General features: G+C 41.1%; 1 protein-coding gene across 1 annotated transcript in view; it reads left to right on the top strand.

Annotated features, from left to right (window-relative positions):
- dhx15 (DEAH (Asp-Glu-Ala-His) box helicase 15) overlaps positions 1-13,902 on the top strand; it is a 29,585-nt gene extending 15,683 nt beyond the window's left edge. The window contains exons 7-14 of the mRNA XM_044020548.1: positions 2,900-2,986; positions 3,332-3,481; positions 3,929-4,037; positions 8,488-8,679; positions 9,686-9,808; positions 10,059-10,249; positions 11,938-12,107; positions 13,023-13,902. Coding sequence (XP_043876483.1) covers positions 2,900-2,986; positions 3,332-3,481; positions 3,929-4,037; positions 8,488-8,679; positions 9,686-9,808; positions 10,059-10,249; positions 11,938-12,107; positions 13,023-13,140 — 1,140 coding nt within the window. The 3' untranslated portion in view covers positions 13,141-13,902. The remainder of the gene's footprint in view (positions 1-2,899; positions 2,987-3,331; positions 3,482-3,928; positions 4,038-8,487; positions 8,680-9,685; positions 9,809-10,058; positions 10,250-11,937; positions 12,108-13,022) is intronic.
- Positions 13,903-24,603: the final 10,701 nt, after the last annotated feature.

Here is a 24,603-nt window from a genome sequence, read left to right as displayed (position 1 = left end):
TTAATGCATGTCTCAAAACGGCTACAGAGTGCTCATGTCGGTTACACCTAGATCACCAGTGATCCAATAACTGCATGAATAACAAAGTCACCAATTCATGATTCTACTGCCTGATCAGTTTGATATTGATATGGTTGCTTATTGCTCTATATTCATTCCCCTGCATAAATAGTAAGGGTTTAGAGTCTTTCAGCATCTGAATTACCCGAGTTCAAGTGTTGAATGAGTGGAAAAGAAGGGCCTCCCTGACATAAATAACTAAACAGTCGGTCATTCTCAGGCTAGTGAGAAATATTTGCTTGAAAGGTGGGATTTAAACGTCTCTAAGGCTCACAGCTTGAAGGCAGCTGAAGAAGCACAGCAACAAAAGAAATGTGTCAAGTGTGGATAATTGGTTGTGTGGACCTGTATCTGCAAAGACTCCAAAGAAGTGTTTGGGTTTTGTGCTTGATATCTCAGCATAAAGACAACCAAGTAGACAGCTACTACCAAATAACTGCTCCAGCTATGGCTCATTCCTTGATAGACATTAAGCAAAAGAAACATGTGAAAATACAATTTAATTTTATGGTGGTAGATTTTTTTTGGGAGTGACCAGGATATAAGGGATTAGAAATTAGCATATTCTAGGAATAGCTCAGGTTGAATGGTTTGGAAACAAAGAGAGGCAAGGTTGAGATGGTTCGGTGTTGTCCAGTGGAGGGATAGTGATTATATTGAACAAAGGATGTTGAAGATGGAGCTGCCGGGCAGGAGGAAAAGAAGGAGACCACAGTGAACGACTGTGGTGACGTCAAACTCAAAAGAGGAAGAAGCCAATTCCATATTAAGCTGTGACATTTGAGCATCAGTTGCCAGTAGAGTGGGCCATGACCTGGCTGCCACACATTGAAGTGTCCTGATGAACCAAAAGGATTTTATTTTTGTCCAGTCACTTTCCTGTGTTTTATAAGAATAACTCGCCCTAGTGATTGTGGTCATGGTTTACGTGAGAACAGCTGCAAATCTGTCTCCCAGTCCTTCCCTCCCTCTCTTTGTTTGTGTATATGCTGACAGCGAGAGACCCATAGGGTGATGTGACTCATTTGATTGTTTTTTTTTTCTTCCCTCCACTTCAGCTGTCATTTCTCATAGACCTCCTTTGCTATCTGGGAAAACTGTAATAGAAAAAGATCTGAGACTGAGAGATGGTGCAGCCCCCAAATTCCGTCTTGTTTTCCGATAACCAAGGACCTTTTTATTCCGTTTGGTTTTTTTCCTTCTCGCACTGTTTCGAAATTCAAAGACAGTTAATAATGACATCTGTCCTGACTCTTTAATCAAATCCCACACCATGGTGGCATTAGAAGTGCTCCCATAAACCATCTGTATCACTATCTGCACTATCTGTCTATGAGCTCTGTTTTTGAAATCATGTTGTTATTTTAAATACATTTTCTTTTAATATAAGTCAACATAAACAGAAATGTCTATCAACCCCTGAATTCCTCTCTGAATGCCTAGTAACATTATCAGGTTGTCATTAGGACTAGCCACTTAATGCTGCTTCAGCAAACAAGTTTGATTTTATGCACACATTGGTTAGAGGGACTGTAGCTGGACTTGTGGGGTTGTGGCTCAGCTCCTGAAGCCTGCACATGTTGGCTTTAGTTTTGCTGTAGACTCTGTTGAAGCCTATATGACAAGATGTAACATTGTCAGCTAAGAGCAATGTGTGTACATGTCAGGGCTATGACAGCCACAGAGAAATGAGACTGAGATGCCAAGAACCGTCACTGGTCACCTTGTTTCCTCTTTGACACATTGGAAGAGTATTGTTTGAGCCTATTATGGCTTATGGTTATTTTTTTTTTCTTACTTTATCTTTCAGAAGTAACCCATATCTAAGATATCCACATTTACACTGGTTTACTCTTGAGAACACAACCCATAGCGTGGGTTAATAGCCTAATGGCTATTAGGCTGAAAAGGAAGTGTAAGTGGTGTTATGATGAAATTTAGAAAGTGGTTTGAGCCGCTGTCCTCTATTGCATTGGTTCAAAGAGAGTCATGTGATAGATAGATAGATAGATAGATAGATAGATAACACGTGCATTTTCACCACTGTCCCATTTTTAAGGACATGCAAGTATTCAGATGTGTATTCTTTGCCTTTCAATGAAGCTAAAGTCTGGTACTTCTATTTAAAATATAAAGCTTTGTTCGGCATTTTGTCATTGTGGCCGCTATCATCTCCATTCTCACTATTTTGGATCCGTTGTTGCTCTGGGGCGGAGACAGCACCTGACTTAAGACACAGCTTATATGTATCCACAGGACAAATATAAAAATAAATCCAGCTTTGGTTTTGATGGTTCCTTTCATTACTTTATTATACACACCCCAGGGTGATCATCTGCTCTACTCTCATATCTTGTCATACTAGTTTTTAACTGGTCCGGACAACTTAATTTAATGGGAACTCTTTCCTCTTTTTTCTGGTATTTGAAGCACAGCGTTGATGGAGCCAGCCTTGTGTAGCACATATCCACAGCCAATCAGTGAAAATGAGCTGTGCACGCAGTTGGTGCGTCTGTGAACAGCAGTGATCCAGATTTCAAGGCATGTGCTGGGTTCACATGAGAGCTTTCACAGCAGCTGCAATATCAAGGAGAGAAGTTGCATGGATGAAAGGAGTAACCATTGTTGAGCTCAAAATGTGTGAGAAAAAAAAATTGAGGAACATTACCTCAACTATTTTCTGCAATTTTGAGAAAATGCTGCAAAGACCTTTCTAAAATACATCTCATCATATTAAGCCCTAAGTATGTGATTTACTAATAAATGTCTGATGTCTTTCCCCTGCCTGCAAACCCTCCGAGTCGGTCATTTTTTAACCTGTGCTCTCTCCTTTCCACAGGTCGTCGTGTCAACAAACATTGCAGAGACATCCCTTACCATCGATGGCGTGGTGTTTGTAATTGATCCCGGATTTGCCAAGCAAAAGGTTAGCTCCAAACCCCCGCACACCACTATTTTCTCCCACCACCCCTTATCTGCTGTGATCATCTGCGTCTGTTGCCTGAGAATCCCCAGATAAACACAGCAGTGCACACTTGACAGCAGCAAAGATGGAAAAGCCATTTCTTTATTCCTCTGACATTTCACCAGCCTTGAGCCAAGTTGTACACATGGCATAAAACAAGACTACGTATACGTTGTAGTGGATTGTGTATGTGTGATTGCAGTTTTAGTAAGCTGCTTGTTCGTGTTTACATACGTAGTAGATTATGGGTGTTAGATTTTAAGAGATCGAGCTGAAATGTAATTTGTATTCTTCTTATCTTGTCAGGTGTATAACCCACGTATTCGAGTGGAGTCACTTTTGGTGACGGCCATCAGCAAGGCCTCAGCGCAGCAGAGGGCAGGCCGTGCTGGAAGAACACGCCCAGGAAAGTGTTTCCGTCTTTACACTGAAAAGGCGTACAAGACAGAAATGCAGGTAAGAAACAAGACAGTTTGAGGGAAGTAAAGTTCTATGAGGAGTAAACAAGTGTTTGAATGCCATATCTGACATTCTTCTGTGCCGCAAGCACTTTGTATCCCCCTGGAGCAGCCCTCAAGCCGGAAAAGCTCTTTGTTATGCAGCATTTGCTCACATACCAGTTTACCTGAATTATTTTTCCAAAAGCTTGGTGCTAAAACTCAGTGTCCCCATCCTTCCTCATAACCTGCACTAACGACACGGCCATCTTGTGACAAATGAACCTATGGACACCTAGTTCTCCCTTTTAACAGGGTAATTCTTTCACATCATGAGGAGTTGTTAGATAGCCCTTCAAATACCTCACTCCCGGTCTCTATCTGACATATGAGCGATACAGGAGGCGATAACGAGTGCCCAGATAATACACTTTGAATGATGCTTTATTTCTCTGAACTGGCACAGGACAACACATATCCAGAAATCCTGAGGTCCAACCTGGCCTCTGTGGTACTGCAGCTGAAGAAGCTGGGTATTGACGACCTGGTGCACTTTGATTTCATGGATCCACCAGGTTAGTCTGAAAAAATATATATGTACACATTTTTTTAAACTCAAAAATACTTTGTAATGAAACAATGATTGAAAATGTACTGAGCTTATATTGTGATCCTTTAATCCTCTAATAAGTGATGGTAATGGGGGGGAGTTTTTCCCTTAGTGGATTTACATCCTGTATTTACTTTTGGTTTTGGGCCAACAACTTATGCTGTTGATTCAAACTTAGTTCATATACGGCAGAATGTACTGTTTAACCTCTAATTTGGAAAAGCACTTTTGTGTGTAGCATTAGCTGAAATTGTACTTGCAATTATTCTTGACAAAGTTTTGCTAAAATATCATAGATTTTGACTGCAATGTAAACACTCATCTTCTGGTGCCAATCCCAGCCTGACGTAGGGCGAAAGGTGGGGTACTCTGAACAGGTCACCAGTCCATCACAGGGCCACATAGAGACAAACAACCATTCAATCTAACACTGACCTACTGTCAATTTAGAGTTTCCAATTTGACTAATCCTCAAATTTGCATGTTTTTTTGGACTGTGGGAGGAAACCAGAGAACCATGAGAAAACCCACATACACAGAGATTGCTAAATGAGCATTTACTGTCGCTTCAAGAAACATTTTATCTTAATACAAATTGACCAAAAGAGTCATCAAACCAACCGCCACTGAAATCTGAAGGATCTTTGGTTCAATTTGATTCAGTACAAATGCAGTCGCTATGAATCCAGCTACATGTAGTATAAGTGTGTTTTTTCTGGCACACGTTATCAGATCTGGGCCAACTCTATCACCTGGGAGCTCGAGAAAGACTGCAGAGCCAAAATAAAAGTGATCTTGACAGACATCAAATACTGAAAAGTCAATGTTGAGATTTGTGCATAAGCGCTCTGGTAGACGTCTCAGCAGCATTTTGCCGTTTTTATATGAAGTTGACTTCAAGTTTCAATGAGAGGAGATATTTCGTGGAGTTATAATTCTGTCTGATTAGTCAGTTTATGTTCTGGTAATCTTTGTATTTCTTGTAAAGCAGAATGATGCTGGCTCTATTCCAAAACACAGGCCTCGTCTTGCTGAGACACCAAGTTATGGCGTTCTTCAGCAGAGTTTGTGTTCCTACATCCTCCCAAGGAGACCACCCCCTCCTTCCCCTATGCCCAACCTCACCCTCCCTCCTTTTCTCACCATAATATAGTTTTCATCTCACCTCTGAGATTAAACCCATCTCTCCCCGTCCACTGTGGCAAACGCCATTTTGAGAATGAAATTGGTTACATCAATAGCAGCGCTATCACCTTGGCTATTGCCTTTCCCTTTATATTCCTCCAGTGAAACGTGACTGACCTCCACCACCACCCCCCACAATTCTCACAAAATGTACAGGCAGGCGTCAGCATATGGAATTGGCCTTGTCCACGAAGTCTAACTGGGAACAGTGGGTTGAAGGGAAGAGGGGGAGGATTACCTCTTTATTTATTTGATCCACTCACTGCAGAAGGTTTCTCCTAACTAACTCCTGAGCATGCTGGCTGGAAGCTGGAGCTAAATTATATTCACTCTATCACCTTTTAAGGTAAATATAAGAAGGAACAATAATTTGCCCCTTAAGGAGTCTTAGAATGCCCCTTTTCACCTCAAACTTTCAAAAGCTTTGCACCGCAGAAGGGGGGAGACCCATCTTCCACACCATCCCCTGCAGTGAAAAACCCCTGCAGCGCAGTTTGGCTCGTTGCTGTGTGGCGTGGAACGGTAATCCCTGATCTGGCTTCTGTTTCCACTGCTTGATGTGTGGGCTGGATACGTAAATTACGCAGCTGTTTAGCCAGTTGTGTCATCATACACGCACAGTGTAGCACGCCAATAGACTCTACAAAGAAGAGCAACATGACACACTAAACAAGGAGCGACAATGGAGGACATCCAGCATTTCATATTCTTGTTAATTTAGGCTGCATGGAAAAAACCTTGCTGTTTTTTACTCACAGTTGCATCTAAGGGATGTCTCTGTCGATAAATCATTGGACAGTTTGCACTACTTTGCTCGGTAGCCCCACGTGCCAAAAACTGGGACATTATGGAATGGTTAGTTTGGTACCCTTTTTCAACATTTTTTGCTTGTTCATAATGTCAATAGATCCTTGATTTTCCCTTCACTGTGAAACACTCAAGTGTGGAGTATATTTTTGTCTTTGCCCACCTCACTCCCCATTCACTAAACTCAGGGGCGATGGTGTGCGCCACCCATTCAAATGGAAAATTCAACAAATCAGTTGTGATTTACACATGGATTTGGTTGGGTGGGATTCATTTGCCTCATGACATTTCCAAAGAAGTACCTTTCAAAAGCCAGTGTGGTTTAATGTACCTTTAGCCTTTTTTCTCATTGATTTGGCCCTTGGTTAATATATCGGATTCTTGTGTGTTGAGGCAGTCAATACTTACTTTCTGATGAGCCGCATTGTGTATAGATTGAATTTCCACACGGGTTCATCATGCTAGCTAGAAGTTGGAAATCAGATTTTCACTTTGTGTTTTGTTTTGCCTCCACTCAAGCCACTGGTGTGGCAAGTAATATTGCTGGCACTTTGTGTGTGTGTTTTTTTTGTAAAGTGGCTTTGATGCCCTAAATCAATATTTGTTAATCATAAAAAAATACCTCCCCGCTGCTTGAAATTGAATTTTTTTGTGAGCACTTGGGATAAATGAAAGTGAACGAGCACCCCATCCAGTGCTTGAAGCTAATCTTCGGTTAACATGCAACTAGTTATTAGGCTTCAGCTCTCAGGAGCCAAAGGTCAATAATTGCATCTGGAGGAAAAATCTTTTAACCAAAAGGTGGAAGCCTTTTGTGTTGAAGCATTAAGTAGAAAGTTCTTCTGTAATTGCATTAGTTGTTGAGGATTGCCTTAGCGCAGGATGAAAAATGAGCTCTGCCATGATTGCTTCTTTGCTAAATTGCTGTCTAGCGTAACTCCAGCCATCAAGCTCATCTTGATTCACCTCATGCTCCCTGCCACAAAAACGTGCAAACAAACCCCCTCTTTCTGTGAATGTCTGCGTCTTTTCCTTAACTCACGTTTGTCTTTTATTAAAGGCCAGAGAACAAGGAGATGATGGAGCTCAATTGTTTTCACAGCTAAATACGCATTTATTTGATCAGGTTGCAGATTGCAGCCACTATCCGCCCAACAAGCAACTTTATGACTTAGCGAAGAACCGAGTGCCGTTAAATCACATTTTGTCCTTTTTTGTTGAAGAGAAGTCGGTTAAAATGGATGTTTATAGTTATGGAATCAGATACAGCTGCACCATTAGCACATGATGCAGGTTTCTCTCACATAAGAACTTTCTTTATGGCTCTTGTGTCACACAAGAGCAAACTTAGCGACTTTGTTGTTATATTTTGTGAGTATTCAGACCCCTCTCGCAACTCCTTTTCAAAAAAGTAACGAACAGCAGGTGCTGCCTTGGGCCCCTCCCTGTCCCAAAGCACTCACGGAGGGCCCAGTCCTCTCCTCGCGCAGCAGTCCCTTCCAGCTGTAGTCAGAGCAGATGTTCTGCGTCCAGACTGCAAATGGATCACACACTAGCGCTGACATATCTGCAAATGTATAATAAATTACTAAATGAAAAAAGGAAAAAATTCTTTAAAAACCTCCGCCAGAGTATCCACTTCAGGTGACTTTTGCTGGTCCCCAGCTCGGATACCTGAGGAGGTTTGGACTTGTGACAAAACAAAAACTAGAATCGGCATATTTAGTTTTTTTTTTTTTTAACTTGGTGTCCATTACAATTAAATACACCTGGTCAATTATGCAAATTAGGTGATGTAGATGACGTCACTTAGCGACAGCCAGTAGCTACTTTCCTTACTGAGGAGTTGGCAACACGTGGAACAGTCGACTGTACACCAAGCTTCCATCATAAACCTAATTAATTCTGTGTGAAACCCTACAGATAAGGCTGGGCAATAATGTTTTCTAAATAATATCTGGATATTTTTAGGTTATATCACAATACATGTATGATCTATACAGTATTACCTTTCATATGAGATGATACCTGTTTTATTTCTTTGGCTTTTTAATGTACAATGAAGGAAATTTACATGTGTTGGAAACAATGCAATTATCAATGCAACAGTTTTTAAAACCAGGAAAACTCATCACAGATACCTTATCACGACATGACGAACAAAGTCTAAGATCATATCTTGTCTCATGGCACTGTATAGATATAATATCGATATATTGCCCCGTCTGACCTGCAGATTGATATTTTGAGTGTAGATGCGGTACCTCATCTAAGAATTAATCAATGCCGAGGCTTCTATAGATGTTCTTCATGGGAGTTATGTAATGAAAGAAGTTTTGACAGTTTTATCTTCAGCGTGTGTGTTTTGCCCATGGGCCTGGAACATTTATAATGGCCTGTCTTTCCCACTCTGCCTCTTTCAGCCCCAGAGACCCTGATGCGAGCCCTGGAGTTGCTGAACTACCTGGCAGCGCTCAATGATGATGGTGACCTGACAGAGCTGGGCTCCATGATGGCAGAGTTCCCCCTGGACCCCCAGCTGGCCAAGATGGTCATCGCCAGCTGTGAATTCAACTGTTCCAACGAGATCCTCTCCATCACTGCCATGTTGTCAGGTAATGCTCAGGGCCGGCCCGCCGTGTGGGTCAGAGCAGCTGCACTTTCCATTTCCTGTGCCCATGGACTCAGAAATGACCAATGAGTTTGACCCCTCTGTTTATGTTGGTTGATGTGTTGGATAATGTTTAACATGTACATTGCTTGCTCTTGAACAACCAGCTTAATTTGTTGGAGAAATTTAGAATTCAATGCAGTCTTAATCTATTCAGAATAAGTGCCCTACTGAACTTAACTACAGGGTAGGGAGAGGATAAAGTTAGTGATGTCAGCTATTACTTGTAAGGAAGGGGGGAAGAAAAAAAACATGTCTACACAAAATGTATAGATGCAGCTGGAGCAGCACCAGCATACTTCTGCTGTAATTGCACTTCAGGCTTTTCAAAGCAGAATGCTGCTCATTGAGATGAATCTTGAAGCTTTTGAAGGGAGTGCGAGGGTCTTTGAGAGTGGAGGGAAATGGATTTAAGTAGGTGCCTGGATGTGGTGTGCAGTTAAAGCAGGTGTTTCTGGGTGGCAAGTTTATTTATTTTTTTTGCTGAATTCATTAGTGTAAGCAGCAAAAGTACACCTGAGAACGGTGCCGCCACAGCAGCCAAGCATGAGCCTCAATAAACACAAGTTTTACCCATTAAAGCTACCATCAAGCAGCTTTGACATTAATTCTCAGTGCAAGTTCACCAGAGAGGAGAGGACACTAAATTAACTTGCTTCTGTCAGACAGGAGGCTTGTTTGGACTGGGTGTTCTACATTTGCCATATCTTGTATATAAAACCTAGTGTAGCACATCAGAATGGAGAAACCTCTCCTCCTCTGCTTCTCTTTGACCCTCCTCCACTCCTTGTCCAGCTTATATACTTTGCCAATACCATACTTGGCGTTTACAGTGTGCCCTTTGAAGTGCTCTGTGCCTCTCTTCAGCTGAGGCCTTGTTCCTCTCTGTGGGATTTGCTTAACTTATCCCTATGGGCGGCTGCGTTGGGGCCTATACCAACCTTGTTTAGTCCCACAGTGCTTCGTCCGACCCACGGAGGCTAAGAAGGCGGCAGACGAGTCCAAAATGCGCTTTGCCCACATCGACGGAGACCACATGACGCTGCTCAACGTCTACCATGCCTTCAAACAAAGTAAGACAATTATTACTTTACTCACTTTTTTTGTCTTTCGACTTCTCTGTCTCCAGGGGTCGCCATAATGGGTGATCCTCATATTTAATTTGGAAGAGGTTTTTTATGTCTACTGCCATCTTAACACAATGTTAACACATTGTTCTGGGCTTGAGAGTGGTCAGTCAATTTAAAGTGACCAATTAACAATGAGCAATTCCCTTGTGTTTGTTCAGATTATTCTAAATTGATCCTTTTTTTCCTCAAACAGACCATGAGTCCACCCAGTGGTGCTATGAAAACTTTGTCAACTACCGCTCGCTGATGTCAGCAGACAATGTTCGCCAGCAGTTGTCCAGGATCATGGACCGCTTCAGTCTGCCAAGGCGGAGCACTGAGTTCAACAGCAGAGACTACTACACCAACATCCGCCGAGCACTGGTCACTGGTTTCTTCATGCAGGTCAGTCATAAGGAGTTTTTTTTTTTCTACAAAAATCATGCTCGGATGAATATAACATGGCACGCTATACCGTCAAAGATAGCGGGATAAGCAGATTTATTTTTTACTTTGCCGTCAATAGTCACTTTGCCATCTGGAATGGTTTGGTTCAGTATGGTACGTCATTTTCTGTGTTGCATCACTCCCTAGCTTTTGGTGATAATATCTGAGCAGGAAAAAAAAGACCTGCTGGATGCCCTCCATGGTTGTCTGTTGTGTTGCATTCAATGTTGTCATTTATTTTCATCGCAACAGTATGACGCCATACGGCACAGCCATCGGGCACAGCCCATACCCCACCTACCAGGTATAGAGACAGTTCTCAGTTCAAATGCAAGCCTGAGTCAGGGTCCTTTGTGTCACCGCAAAACAACATAAGATCACTGTTGTCTTCTCATGAACAAAACACAGCATGACTGCAGGCCAATCTACACATCATATTGTGCCTAAGGGCACAAAGGTATTTTTTAAGGTTCAAAGTTGCACTCTCTTCTCAATATTTAACAAATATCTGAATTTCGGATAAATACTCAACAGCCCTGGTCAGTCAGATCAGGAGCAGTGCCAAATTTCTTTTGTTTAAAAATATACCGTATATGAAAGCTAATGTCCTCAGCTAATGAATGTACATTTGTCTCTTCATAATCTGTTGTTGTCATGCTATTTTCAGTGTTGTTAAGTCACAAAACACTTCGGTCCATTAATCGCCAATGTGCAAATTCTCACACAAACGTCTATTTCGATAAAATGATGAAGTGATGACATTTTATATCCCAAAGGTCAAAGATGAAGTGCAAAACCTCTTTTCTGGTCATTATTTGACACCATAACTCAGGAACGGAAGGGGAGATTGTGACTGTATTTCCTGCCACTTGACACTTTGGTGCAGGCAAACAACCACAAGGCTGTAATTCTATTTGATTTGTTGTTGTGTGTTATTGTAGCACATGAAGTCTTTACGTTCAGCTAACCTGAAAATAAAAGACTTGCCCCCTGTTGTTGTTTTTATCATATGATAAAACAATTGTTTTTGTTCTAAACCTTTACTCTCTAAAAAAAAAAAATGCAGTGGAGGTGTTTATTATAATGAGTAAACACCTTTAAATTGCACACACACATACACACACAAATACACAGCTGCCTTGTTTTAAACACACAACAAGAAATCATGTCAATTTGTGGTTCCCTCAAGGAAACAAATGGCATTTAGCAAGGAGCCATTTTCAAGGCTACCTGAAACAAGCAACCTGACAAGTTGAATTATGGCGTTAATATTTAAATATTTGTCAACATTAACCTTTATCTCTGAGACAAATTTGCGGTTCATGTTGGAGCTTTCGCAGCATTTGCGATCATGTCTTTGTTTGGAAAGGTCTTTATTGAGACTGATTGCCTTGGTTAATCACAACAGCCACTGCAGCTTCACCAAGTATCTGCAAAGTACAAGGGAGAGAGGAAAGAAAAAGAAAACTGCCACTGCCTGATTGCAAACAAGTTTGTCTTTTGTGTCAGGATACTTTATTTTATTTTTATTTTTTTTCCAATCAGAGTGTTATTAATTTACACGGAGTAAAATAATACTGACAGTAAATAAATGAAGCTCCATAAAGGCAGAGTCAGAGTCTCTTCTTCTTCTATGCTCCAAACAGATCGCTCACCTGGAGCGCACTGGCCACTATCTCACGGTGAAGGACAACCAAGTCGTTCAGCTGCACCCCTCCACTGTGCTGGACCACAAGCCCGAGTGGGTGCTCTACAACGAGTTTGTGCTCACCACCAAGAATTACATCCGCACGTGCACTGACGTCAAACCAGAGTGGTACGTTCCAGTCGCAAATCTTTATTTCTTTTTTTCCTGAAGTTGGCTTGTTTGTGTGGCATAAATGCAGCACTCTAATAGGTTCACCACACATTGGTTTCTTTGTAAATCAGCTCACTGGCAACATCCTAACACACAGGCCCTTGAAAGTTTTTGAAAATCACCCTAAAAATACTTTGAAAGTGCTTGAATTTTGGGCAAGAAAGAAGTTAAGTTGATATTTAGGTAAATGGCTCCCGCCAGCTACCGTTTCATGCACCTTGCATTGTCGAGTCATAATTACTAGCGGTGTTGTGGACACTACACCGTCTCCCTCCGCTACTGATGTGAGATTTCATGCGGAACATCGAACGAGTCATGTGTAAGCAAGAGAGAGCAAACGACTTGATGCCTGGGAAATGCAAATTCCAAGATCTCTGGTTCACCAAAGAAAATTACAAAGACTGGCTTGTCCAAGATCCCAAGGACACTTGGCCAGATGCAGAGCGTGTCGCAAATCAATAAAAGTGGACACCATAGGCGAAGTAGCCTTGAGAATATGAAAATGTATATATCAATCCTTGAAGATCTTCAGTTTCCTATTGTGAGACCAAGAAAGGTAGAAAACATCTAGAACAAAGGATATGTTGCCATTTTGCCTTATATTATATTATATATATATATATACACATATGTATATATATGTGTGTATGTATATATATATATATATATATATATATATATATATATATATATATATATATATATATATATATATACATATATATATGAAAAATATATGGAATTATGTAGGAAGCAACTGTGTGACTGTGTACAATCCAATTTGTTTAGCGAATATAAAAGAACGGCCCTCTCCCACAATAAAACACTGCAGACTATTATTTGTGACTAATGTTTACTTGCTCTGTGTCCTAGGTTGGTGAAAATCGCCCCGCAGTACTATGAGATGGGCAACTTCCCGCAGTGTGAAGCAAAGAGACAGTTGGAGCGCATCATTGCAAAACACTCGTCCAAGGAATACACGCAGTACTAAGGTTTGCACGCGCTGTTTTTGTAAAACAGAGGATGTAAATGGATGTAAAATCTGAACTAATTTGAGCGTCACATTTTTTTTTTTTATGTGCGCCAACAACCTCATCTTGAACTCTATTTTTCTCTATGTGTGTTTAATGTATTTTCATACCGGTCGATGATTTGCATCCATGTTTTTTGTTCTTTTCTTCTTTTTTACCGCCACCTCGCGTCATTGCTGGATATATATGGACTTAACTGTACATTTCCCGAAGGTTGCTCGTTCTAATCCGAAGAACGTGGGAGGAGATTGTCTGATGCGGATAAAATGTTCAAGAACATTGCATGAGGCACCAACACTTGTTCGCTGTAACATTTTCCAGACATTTTCCCTGTTTTCCTGCAGGGGATTTTCTGACGTTTCCTTTAAACTTGACCAGAAGAATGCGTGTTCTTGTGTGCGACCTGTGTGAGGACAATGTGGGGAAAATGTCTGGACATGAGGGCATGTCTGAAAGCAGCTCAGGACCGGTTATCAGGAATTGTGTCAAAAGCATGATATACTATGTAAATGTCAACATTTCTCTTCAACACATCAGTAATAAGAAAATCTTGGCATTTTTGCATCACTGCGAAAATCAGCATTAATCCATGAAGCTTTTCATCAAAAGTTAAAACTGTTTTTTGTTGCAGGTTTAATGTAATGTCATGTTCTCTGTTCATGAAGGTCCTAAAATGGAAACATTTCCAATCGGCTTAATAAAAATGACATTGTTGTAGAATATTTTATTGAATATGTTTCAGTCTCTCTCATACAGGCATTTCCACATATTCTGAGCAGTCATATTTTTGACCTGCCGAGTCCACCTTGTTTCCCCAGCTCCTCGGGGGAAGTTAAATCTTCTTACTCGGGATATTGATAAGCTTCTGAAACAGTTCTGGTGAGGGGGGGAGGAGAGGGAGGAGGGGTGCTTATTACAAATGTTTCAGAACAAGATCAGTGCGAACTCCCTGCTGTGCTGTTTCTGGCAGCACGACTTTGTGCCGGTGCCTCGCTTATGTGGAAGGTTAAAGCTTCGGGAAAGGCATGGACTCGCGGTTTAATTTCTGTGATAGTCGAAGCGCAGCTCTCTTGTGCGGCTTCACCTTTTAAATGGCTTCCACCTGTGAACACGTCTGAGCAACACAAGAGGAAGAAAACAAACTTTTGCCTCTCATTCTGTGGGTGAACAGTTTCATGGAGTGTGACACACTTTTGTCTTTTGTACCTGAGAATACTAGTCCACCTGAGGAGCAACCCAGTGCCATCACCACAAGGGACTCATTATGGTTACTCAGCAAATAGCGGGGGTTTGTTTTGTTTTGTTTTTAGCACATGCACTTGATTTTTAAATGTGGGTCCACTGCATATGCATGCCTGTGTAAACAGGAAGTAGATTTCCCCTCTGCAGTTGTTTGCTTAGTTTCAGATTTTATTGCTAATGAGAGACGGCAATGCTGAAAAATAGAACAAGGATTTGATTTGATTTAAACAAAAACTTTTTTCTTTTTTTTTCTCATTTTTGGGGCTTCTAATAAACCGGGGCGGGGGCAATGTGGATTGAGGTGTATCTGAAGCAGCATTGAAAACAGTTGTGTAGATGTAGCCTGAACTGTGCTTTATTTTAAAGGGACACCCACAGAAGTGGCACTACACATTTTGTTTAAACAAATGCAAGTGTGCTTCAAGAGACTCTGAGGGCCTTGGGCAAACAGGACCCTGGGTTGGGGGCCCTACTTCAAATGAAACAAACCAAAGTAGTGAGGGATTTCCTACCACAGTGTCATTGCCAAGCAGCTGTTTTCAGGGGCCCCGCTTCTCAATTTGGGCCCCCATGCAGTTACCTGCACCCCTGCTGACATAATCTGTAGCTCTGGTTGATTAAGTGTTGATTAAGCATGGAGAGTTTAACAGGGTTACATTTTTTTTAGAATGATGACAAAAAGTCTTTTTAAAGAGTCATTTGTTGCCATTAAAAACACTAATGCTAACTTGAGTCTGAGGTAGGCCTGGTCAATATATGTGCTAAGCATTTTAAAATGATTGATATCATATATTCTATGAATGCTTTTATTATAATTGTACAACTACAAAGAAAAGTTTTGTAGTCCAATCAAAGCACTTGACACTAGGGCTGGGCAACAAATGGATATTATATCTACACTGTGACATGAGACAGGATGGTCTTATATTTTGGATATTGTCATATGATAAGGTATCTGTGATGACTTTTCCTGGTTTTAAAGGCTTTATTTTTTTTTTTTAAAGGACTCATATTCATTATACAGACTAAATGAGTAAAATACACTAAACATTATAATCGACAAAATTATATTTGGAAAGAGAAAAAGTCAATAAATATCCTTCATTTAATATTAAAAAGCCAAAGATATAAAGCAGGTGTTATCTGAAATGAAAGGTAATAATAAGGTAATAAGGTAATAAGGTATTTTAAGCATGCAATACAGATCATATTATTTACATGTCTTACAGAAATTTTAAATAGATTTATATTGTGATATGTTGATATTAAATGATGTTAAAAGGAAAAAGTACATCGTGATAACTTTTAATCGTTCAGTCAAAAAAAAAAATGAAATGACAGTTCAAGTGTCATGTTCATCAACAATCCAAATCCCAAATATAATCAGTTTGCCTTTCATGTCGAGAAGCTGCAACTGGAACGTTTTTGACTAAAATGTTTAATCCTTGATTGAAATAATCACTGAACCTAGCAATTATTTCAGCTCTGCTTGTCACGTCGCCGAAGTGTGAAGAGAAAAAAAACGTCTTCTGTTTAAAGGGCTCTCTTGCTTATGCATGAAACGGCATCGAATCAGTTTTTTCACCGTGTTGCATCTCGAGTTTCACTTAAACTGTACAGAAATGAGCAGTGATGTAAGGATAAGAGGCTGAAGCGAACCTGTAAGCATTTTTGCACAATCTCTGTAGTGTCTGGACGGAGGCAGACGGAGATACAAGACGTGCTCAGGGAGTTTTAAATTAAGCCTGCAGATTGTATAATATGCTAAGTCAGGAAATTAGCATGTGTACTTTAATATTTTTTGGACTGTTGGGAGACAAGTTTTTAAGTGGACGGCCTTTTGCCGGGGAATGTGTGCAGGACCACAATAAATGGTGCCGAAGAGATTAGTCTCCCTCCAACGTGAAGCCAATAGAAAACCCATTAGTTTGAGCTGATCTGGAAATTATATGAAATTGATCCCATGGTAAGAACAGTTTTTCATGCTCAATACTTTTCATCGACCTGTGCCGCCGTAATTACAAATGAAAATCATTATGTCTGCAAGTTGTATTTTGTTAGTGTCTGCTTCGCGGCCGTGCAACAATTGCATGTGGTCTTCTCGTGCTTAATCTCATGTCCGGTGGCTTTCGGATGTTCATACATAAAGATCTTTAAATTGGACTTAAAAGAAGGGAACTCTGAGAGAATTGTAATTGTTTTTGTTTGTTGTTTACCATTTCTTAAGCTGTTATAAGCCAAAAAAAGTTGGGGGCTGTCTCCACTCGGCCTGCAATGACTAGTCAATGTTGCTGACAAAAGCTTTTTAATGTTCAATGTTAGTTAGTCGCCGACGGATGTAATTGTTGATCGTTGTCATCACGTGGCTTTTCCGCGCTGTGGAGCTGAACATCATTTTTTATACAGAGGGTCACATCTCACTCTTTCTACCTATCTCTGCTGGGAGTCATACATGTAGTGAACAGCGGTAAACGTCAGTGCGACGTGACAGTGCTGCCAATCTGTGAGCATTCCGCACTGGGTGAACCGACTTTGCAACAGTCGGTACGTTTACATGGACAGTTTAATCGAGGCCGTAGTCCGACTAAGATGGGCAATCGGACAACTTGCTGAGTATTTATGAGGGGGAAAAAAATCTAATTTTATAGGCCATGTATGTCTTACTATCAGAATCAGTTTCCTGTTAACGCCACAGAAAAACAAACCGGGAAAGTCGGCAAGGTGGTTGTTGTTTCGTTGGATCTCTTCTTCTTATTCTTTTCTTCTGATTCGTTTGCCCCGCCCATAACATTTTTGTCCAGTTTTTATTTGTTGACAAAAGTGTCAGCAGATTTTGTCACTGTTATTGTTTATGTCAACGTTATTTTTATTTGCTTAACGCTTAATCTCGTTTTCTTCACCGAAAACAACAGACTTGAAAAGGTATTTAGCTTGTTCGCTAACTAGCTCTGTATATGTATGTATTTTCCAATTTTATTGAAGCACTTTTGTAGTAGTAATGTTGATGAAACAAAGTATTTTTTTATTGTTTTTATTGTTACTTAGCACATGCTCAAAACAACCTTGAGGTAAATTGAAAAGCTGCTAGCTAAAGACAGGGCACACACACACACACACACACACACACACACCCTAACCAGGTACTGGCTATAAGATCCAAGCAGCGATAGCGTTATTGTAGACGTTCATCATGTCGGCGTCGGCAAACAAGAAGCAAAGAAAACCGTTGTCAGCAGAAGTGAACTGTCTGACCGAGTGAGGGGCCACACGAGTAAACATTGAATCGTCCTTTTCTAGAATGGCGAGGAATTGAAAAACACTGAAGCATGCAAAACATGCTGACCGACATGGCTGCGCGGCTTGTGTTCGCCAGCTCTATTGAAAACTAAATGCATGTGGGGGCAGGGGTGCATCAGCTGTGAGTTTATACAACAGTGAGGATAAAGCAGAAGACAATGGGCGGATGTTTAGAGTGGTGGTCAGAAAAGTATGTACTGTAGGAGGAGCACCGTAAAGAAAAAGGCAAAGTGACCAGACTTACAAAGTTCCACTTTAAAGCCGTCCATGAACCTTCTTCATCTGTGGTCTTCCTCTTGTCCTCCTGCCCGGCACCTCCATCCTTAATGCCCTTTGTCCAATACCAGCACTGTCCCTCCTCCACACGTGACCAAACCATCTCAAACCTTGCCTGTCTTACTTCTACTATTTCAACTTCTTTCTCGCATCCTTCCTGGTGCTGTTACGCACCTATTCTTGCACCCTGTGCTGATGTCGGGGGCCATTTTATGTGTTTTTTTTGACAGTAACTCAACAAAAGTAGCAAACACGAACAGCACCAGACGGGTATTGTTCAGCGTGTTTCCAAACAGTGTGAATCACCAGCGTGCTACAGCTCAATCTCCTACCACCCACAGAGTGCTGGATGGTGCCTCATCATCATTTGAGCCCGTGGGTAGGCGGAAGTTTATTGCAGAACACCTCAGCGTCTCAGGAAATCCATCCACCCACCCACCCAGTCCTCCTCCCATCCCACGCCGGCCCTTTTCCTCAACCACCAATGGCATCCAAGACAGGTGTCTTATCTCCATCGCGCAGCGCAAGCACAGCCAATCTTCCAGGAAGAGGGCGACTGGAATGTGACAAATCCATCTGTCCCGGTTTGAATTTGTATGCTAATTTGAAATAATAGCCCCTCTGGTGACAGTGCAAGGGAACAATTCAATCACGCCATCTATGACAGTTGCTTTCCAGCTTTCTCTGTGATATGGGAGTATATGCATGTACCGCTGGGTGAGGCTTGATAGATTGGTTATGTGGGGAAGATGTGGCATGAAGACGGTGTGTTTAAAATGGGCTGCCAGTTTGAAACGAGTCACGCGGACACCGAAGGCACCTGTGCGGAAACGTACGGCCACTCGCTGTGAGGACATATTTGATTTGACTGCGTCAATTTGAGATTGGCCCTGAACTTAGACCTCATTTCGCTATCACGGCCTACAGTGGGATATGTATGAATGAGGGATATGAAAGCACACCGTTGTTACATTGTCGCACCGAATTATCGCGGGCTGTTTTGATTTGATTCAGTGAAAAGCTTCCATGTGTCACCGTGCCGAGAAAGCAGCAGATCAGAGGGAAACAAACAAGCACAAGCTGAGCCGTGTCATACATTGAAGAACGAAGCCATGCTGCGCTGTGTGTGATTTCTCCTGTACCTTGACTGTCCCCTACACGAATGCACGGCACTCCCTAATCTTTAAATTAATCTGCAGCACAGGACACATTATGGCTGATGGTGACAGATAAGAACAAAGCGCTCTCTATTTTGCTTGCGTCATTCTTTTCCGTTAGATCAGGGGATGCTTTCTTTTCAAGACACCTGGTTGTTCTTCTGTTTTCTTAAAAGTGGAACTTTTGCAAGGGGTTATTTCCACAATTTTGTAGTATTGAAACTGCAACAAGCCTCCTGAGAATTGACTTGATGATGAGATGTGTCAGCTGTGTTATGACCAGTCACAGTGGGGGGAACTGTCCTCTCAGCACTGCACTCTCTGCTAAAGTTATATCGGCAGGAAACGAGAGAGCTCTGCTTCTGTTACACTGCTCTGCCAGTTGACCACTCTCCAAACGGGTGCACATCACGCGTCTGATCAAACAAGACGAGGCAGCTTTATTTGTATAGCATACAAGGCACACTCTTTATTCCTTGTTATTACTTTTGAATTAGTCTTGTCACCGTATGGTTGCCAGACTAAGGTACCCGATCCTAAATGCTCAATGTGAAGAGAGTGCGAACAAAGCTCTACAAATGTTCCAGTTGTTGGCAAATAATAAAGTCGTTTTTGGCAGCTGTAAATATACAACATAAAACTTAAATGTGGTAGAATTTCTACTTTAATCCAGCAGAAGGGATCTGATTAAACTTGCAACTCAAATTTGCAACTGTGTGATCACCTGATTGTATAAATTGTTGTTTTTCACTATCCCTAGAATTAACCTTTGATATCTACAGTATGTCAGGAGTTGGGTCAACTCAGAATAGCCTAGTATATCTTCTTTTTTTTTTAGTTTTGATGCTAACTGAAGGCTACACTTGCCCTCCAACACAATTGTACTGTACCGTTTAAGGGGAAATTTAATGTTGAAATGTTTCTAAAATAACCAGTTTTTTTTCCCCCTCCCTTTGTCTCCAAAGTCTTGTAATGAGTTTAATATTTGATGCTTCCAACCCATACTCGTCTCCGTCATGCATGAGCCTCATCATTACCGGTAAAGTGTCTATAATGTAATGCTTTAGTGGGTTTATGTGCAAGGGCACTCCCTGTCCCTCATTACATACTGTAGATGGACTGTATTGGTCCATGGAGACTGAATTGTAACAGATGAGTGAGAGGACGGCGATCCACCTCAGCAAGGTTTTCATGGAAGTATAAACTATATTTAAAGTGCACGGCTTTGTAATGACTTTTCAGTAACGTCGTGGTAATTGTATGTCGACCTTTTGGTCCGACAGCGTAAATCTAGAGTGAACCAGTTAATTTCAGCTCACAATGGAAAAGTTTGGAAACACAAACCCTGATCTGACACACATTTCCTACAAACTCACCACTGACCACTTCACTTCCTCTGGCCAACGATTAAAATAACAGTGTACAATATCAATACCTTAGACTAAACTGTGAAGATTTGCACCCGGATCGACAAATTCCATTACTAGATGTCCATATGCACTGATTTGCACCTGGAAAAAAGTAGTTTAGAGGTTTAGTTACACTTTAAAAAACATATGATTCAGTTATTCCAATGCTAAGGCGAGAAAGAAGGAGAAAATCCTGTCCACACAGTTTTAAAAATATGTCTAATTAAACATTTGTTCATATACAATGGATGGAACATTTCTTTATGCTGAAATGCCAACCAGCTATGTCCATGTGGGCCACTTCAAGCCTAAAGCCACTTAGTGCCTGGAAGTATACTAATGGCATTTTTCCACTACACAGTTCCTGCACAGCTCGACTCGTCATTGGTCAACCCCTTTTTTTGCTTTTCCTTTAGTGATAGTACCTGGTACTTTTTTAGTGTCTGCTCTGGTGAAGTTCCAAACGAGCTGAGCCGATACTGAATGTGACGTCGTCAGACTGCTGGTCACTGACTGGCTAAGTGTCAGGACTGGATACAGAAATGCAGATACATGTTGCACAACATCTGGACAATACGGCCTCTTCTAACCCAGAAGGTGTCACGGGTTCTGGTCCAGGCTCATGCTGCAACTCCCTCTTGGCTGGTCTCCCTGCGTGTGCCATTTGACCTCTTCAGCTCCTCCAGAATGCAGCAGCTCCACTGGTCTTCAACTTACCAAAGTTCTCTCACACTGCACAGCTCCTCAGCTCCCTTCACTGGCCTCCTGTAGCTGCTCGCATCCACTTCAAGACTCTAGTGCTTGCGTTCAATGCTACAAACGGATCCGGTCCAGCCTACATCCAGGACATGATCAAACCCTACACCCCAGCCCGCCAACTCCGCTCTGCATCGGCAAACCGGCTTGCTGCCCCCTCACTGAGAGGATCACTGAGTCACTCGTCAAACTCACAAATGGTAGAACAAGCTCCCCATTGACATCCGGACAGCAGGAAAACACATCTCTTTATAGTTTGGCATATTTGAAGCACTTTCTTACTTCTAGCTCTTGTTTGTACCCAAATGTTGAAATGCACTTATTGTAAGTCGCTTTGGACAAAAGCGTCTGCTAAATGTCATGTAATGTAATGTAATGTTAATAAAACCAGTCAAAGCCAAGAGTGCTAACCACTACACCGACCAAGTGGCCCAAACAATGGAAAACGATACCAACCCGAGGAGAGCTGTGCTGGAACTGAATAGTGGAAAAAGCGTGTTCAGTCACATGTGCTCCCATATGGACAAACACAGGTAGAGCCACCATGGAAACTACAAACAAACCCACTTGGGACCCATATTTTTAGCTCTCATCACACAACTTGTTAAGATGCTTTTACCACAGCAGGAAAACAAAAAAAAAAATCACAATGGCTTCACTGTGTGCTTGGAAACTGGATCACGTAATATAATGCAGCTATAATTAATGTCATTAAGTCTTTGCCAAGAAAGTGTCTGTTGTTGCACTGATTTGCAGGGCAGTGTCCCAAATCACACTCTAATTGCTATATAATGCACTTTATTTACCCCCCTCTGTTTAATTTAAGTGTTTAAATCCTAAGTGTGAAGTATAGGCTGGAGAGGTGGAAGTTCATTGTTTTGCAAGTTACTAATTAGTCCTAAATCAAGAGCAAGCCCTAAACTTTGTGTTGAGAGTCCTGCAAGTCATCATGGCCTTTGATTGGACCTTAATAAAAGTCTGTATCCTACTTAAATCTGGAATAGAAATGCACAAGGGGGTCAATGTGCCTTTGTGTTACCATGAAAAGAGAGCATTTATTTATAATTATTTCAATTTCATGTAAACAAAAATGGCAAGAAAATACTAGGATATGAAAGTCAGTTGTGTACGATACACAAGCACACATAGAATAATCTGTTGAATTATAAACCCACACTAAAACCAAAATCTTTCTTACCGGACCTGTACATTTTGTTTTGTATCTGTATGTGAGTGTTATCCAAGGTGATCATAACCTCACAACCTTTGTGGGAGTTTCTTTTGGGAGGTCCCTATATGGTGTATGTATATATGTATACTGTATATTAGGGCTGTCAATCAAAAAAAAACAAACACAAAACTAATTAATTGCACAATGTTCTGTGATTAATCACGATTAATATATATATTAAGATATAAACCTGAAGCTTATAACAGATATTTATTTATATAAAATCATGGAATTAATGTAGAATCAACACTTCTCAATTATCTCCTGTGAAATACAAATTTGGCACAAAAAATGTATTTTGTGTTTTAAACATGTTAGTAATTCTTTACTGAGAAACAGAGAAACACAAAAGAAAAACGCACTATACAACTCAAAAGAAAAAAACAACTGACACAGATCGAAGTGGTGTGTGATTTATGTTCGGAGCTGTGAACGAGAGAAGGAGAGGGAGATAGAGAAAGAAAACACGCACAGAAAACACTGGTGGACACTGAAAGAGAGTGCACAAATGCACACAAGTCAGGGAGGGCAAGAGAGAAGGCACAAACTCACATAGAGAGAAAGAGGGAGCGAGAGAAACAGCATGCATGCACACACACACACACACACTCACACACACACACACACTTTAGTCGGCGGGTAACTTTTTAGAATGAAACTCTCTGCTGAAAAGTCCGTCCTTATCCGTCTTTGCACCGCAGACTGTCCTGTAACGGTTTGTCTGCACACATCATGTATCTATGTATATATATATATATATATATATATATATATATATATATATATATATATACATACATATACATATATATACATATATGTATGTACTGCATATATATACTGTATATGTATGTATATATAGTCTACACACAATAGCATGCATTAAGTTTTAATTATTTACAAACCACTCTTAATAATTTATTTATATTAGGTATGATATTAGGTGTAATATAGTGTTATGGTTGACAAACTTAAATCATAATTTAAATTGTTAAAACATAAATGAATCAAGTTAATTTAAACTAAAATAAGATTTGAATGAATACATATCGATTGAATGAACTTCTGCTACATTTAGTTCAAATTTGATGTTGTCATGATTTACATTGTTAAAAAAAATGGTCCCTGTATGGAAAGTTTGGGAAGCACCAGGTGAGTTGAATCTGTTGCTGCACTGTGATTGGTCAGTCTGTGTTCCAGGGGGCGGGTCTTAGTGAAGGATCAATTAACAGAAGTGGCTGACAGCTGGTTTCAGATGACAACAACAGGTGAAGGAGAGTGCAGCATTATTAGTACATTTATCATGCTGACATTGTGCTGTGGGGAGAATAGACCACAGTAAAGACAAAAGTAAGATGTTATTCATGTTTGGGGACCCCAGGTGGTCCGCGGACCTCACTTTGGGAACCACCATCCCATTCACCAGCTGCGTGTTTTTAGGGAGAGAACAGCCACGTGACGGCGGAAAGCAGGGAAGCGGCAGCCAGCCGCCACTGTTCGTTTGATATCATCCACGGCACCGGGCGGAGAGGAAGGAGAAGAGCCGGGGAGGAGAAGAGACGTTCGTCGAGGGAAGAGTTGAGGGAAGACAGCAGTCTACTGTGTGTACCTTGACAAGTCCGAGACAAGACTTCTCCACCCGACACGCGTGGCACTGTCACACACAGACACACACGCCATGGACGGTTGTGCCAGGACCGAAGACGAGCTGTTCTCCTCCTGCCTTCTGAACCTCACCTGGGAGAATTGCTACGAACAAGGTAGGACATATTGATGATGATGATGATGATGACGACTCTGATTTAAAAAAAATTTAAACGGGTAAAACACTAACTAACTAACTAACTAACTAACTAACTAACTGACTGACGAAATAAATAACACTTATTTTCAAATGTTGTTTGCACGTGAGGTGAAAAACAGGTGCTTTAGACTCAACTTTCTTGCATCTCTGTGGCCAACTTTTACTGTTAGTGCACATTATAGCCCACTTGTAGTTTAATGGACGCACAATCAAACTACTTCTGCGCGTGACTGAGCTTCCCGACATGCTCT

This window comes from Solea senegalensis, linkage group LG3 (assembly GCF_019176455.1).
Source record: "Solea senegalensis isolate Sse05_10M linkage group LG3, IFAPA_SoseM_1, whole genome shotgun sequence".
NCBI classification, from domain to species: domain Eukaryota; kingdom Metazoa; phylum Chordata; class Actinopteri; order Pleuronectiformes; family Soleidae; genus Solea; species Solea senegalensis.
This window is presented reverse-complemented; position numbering and strand designations above follow the sequence as displayed.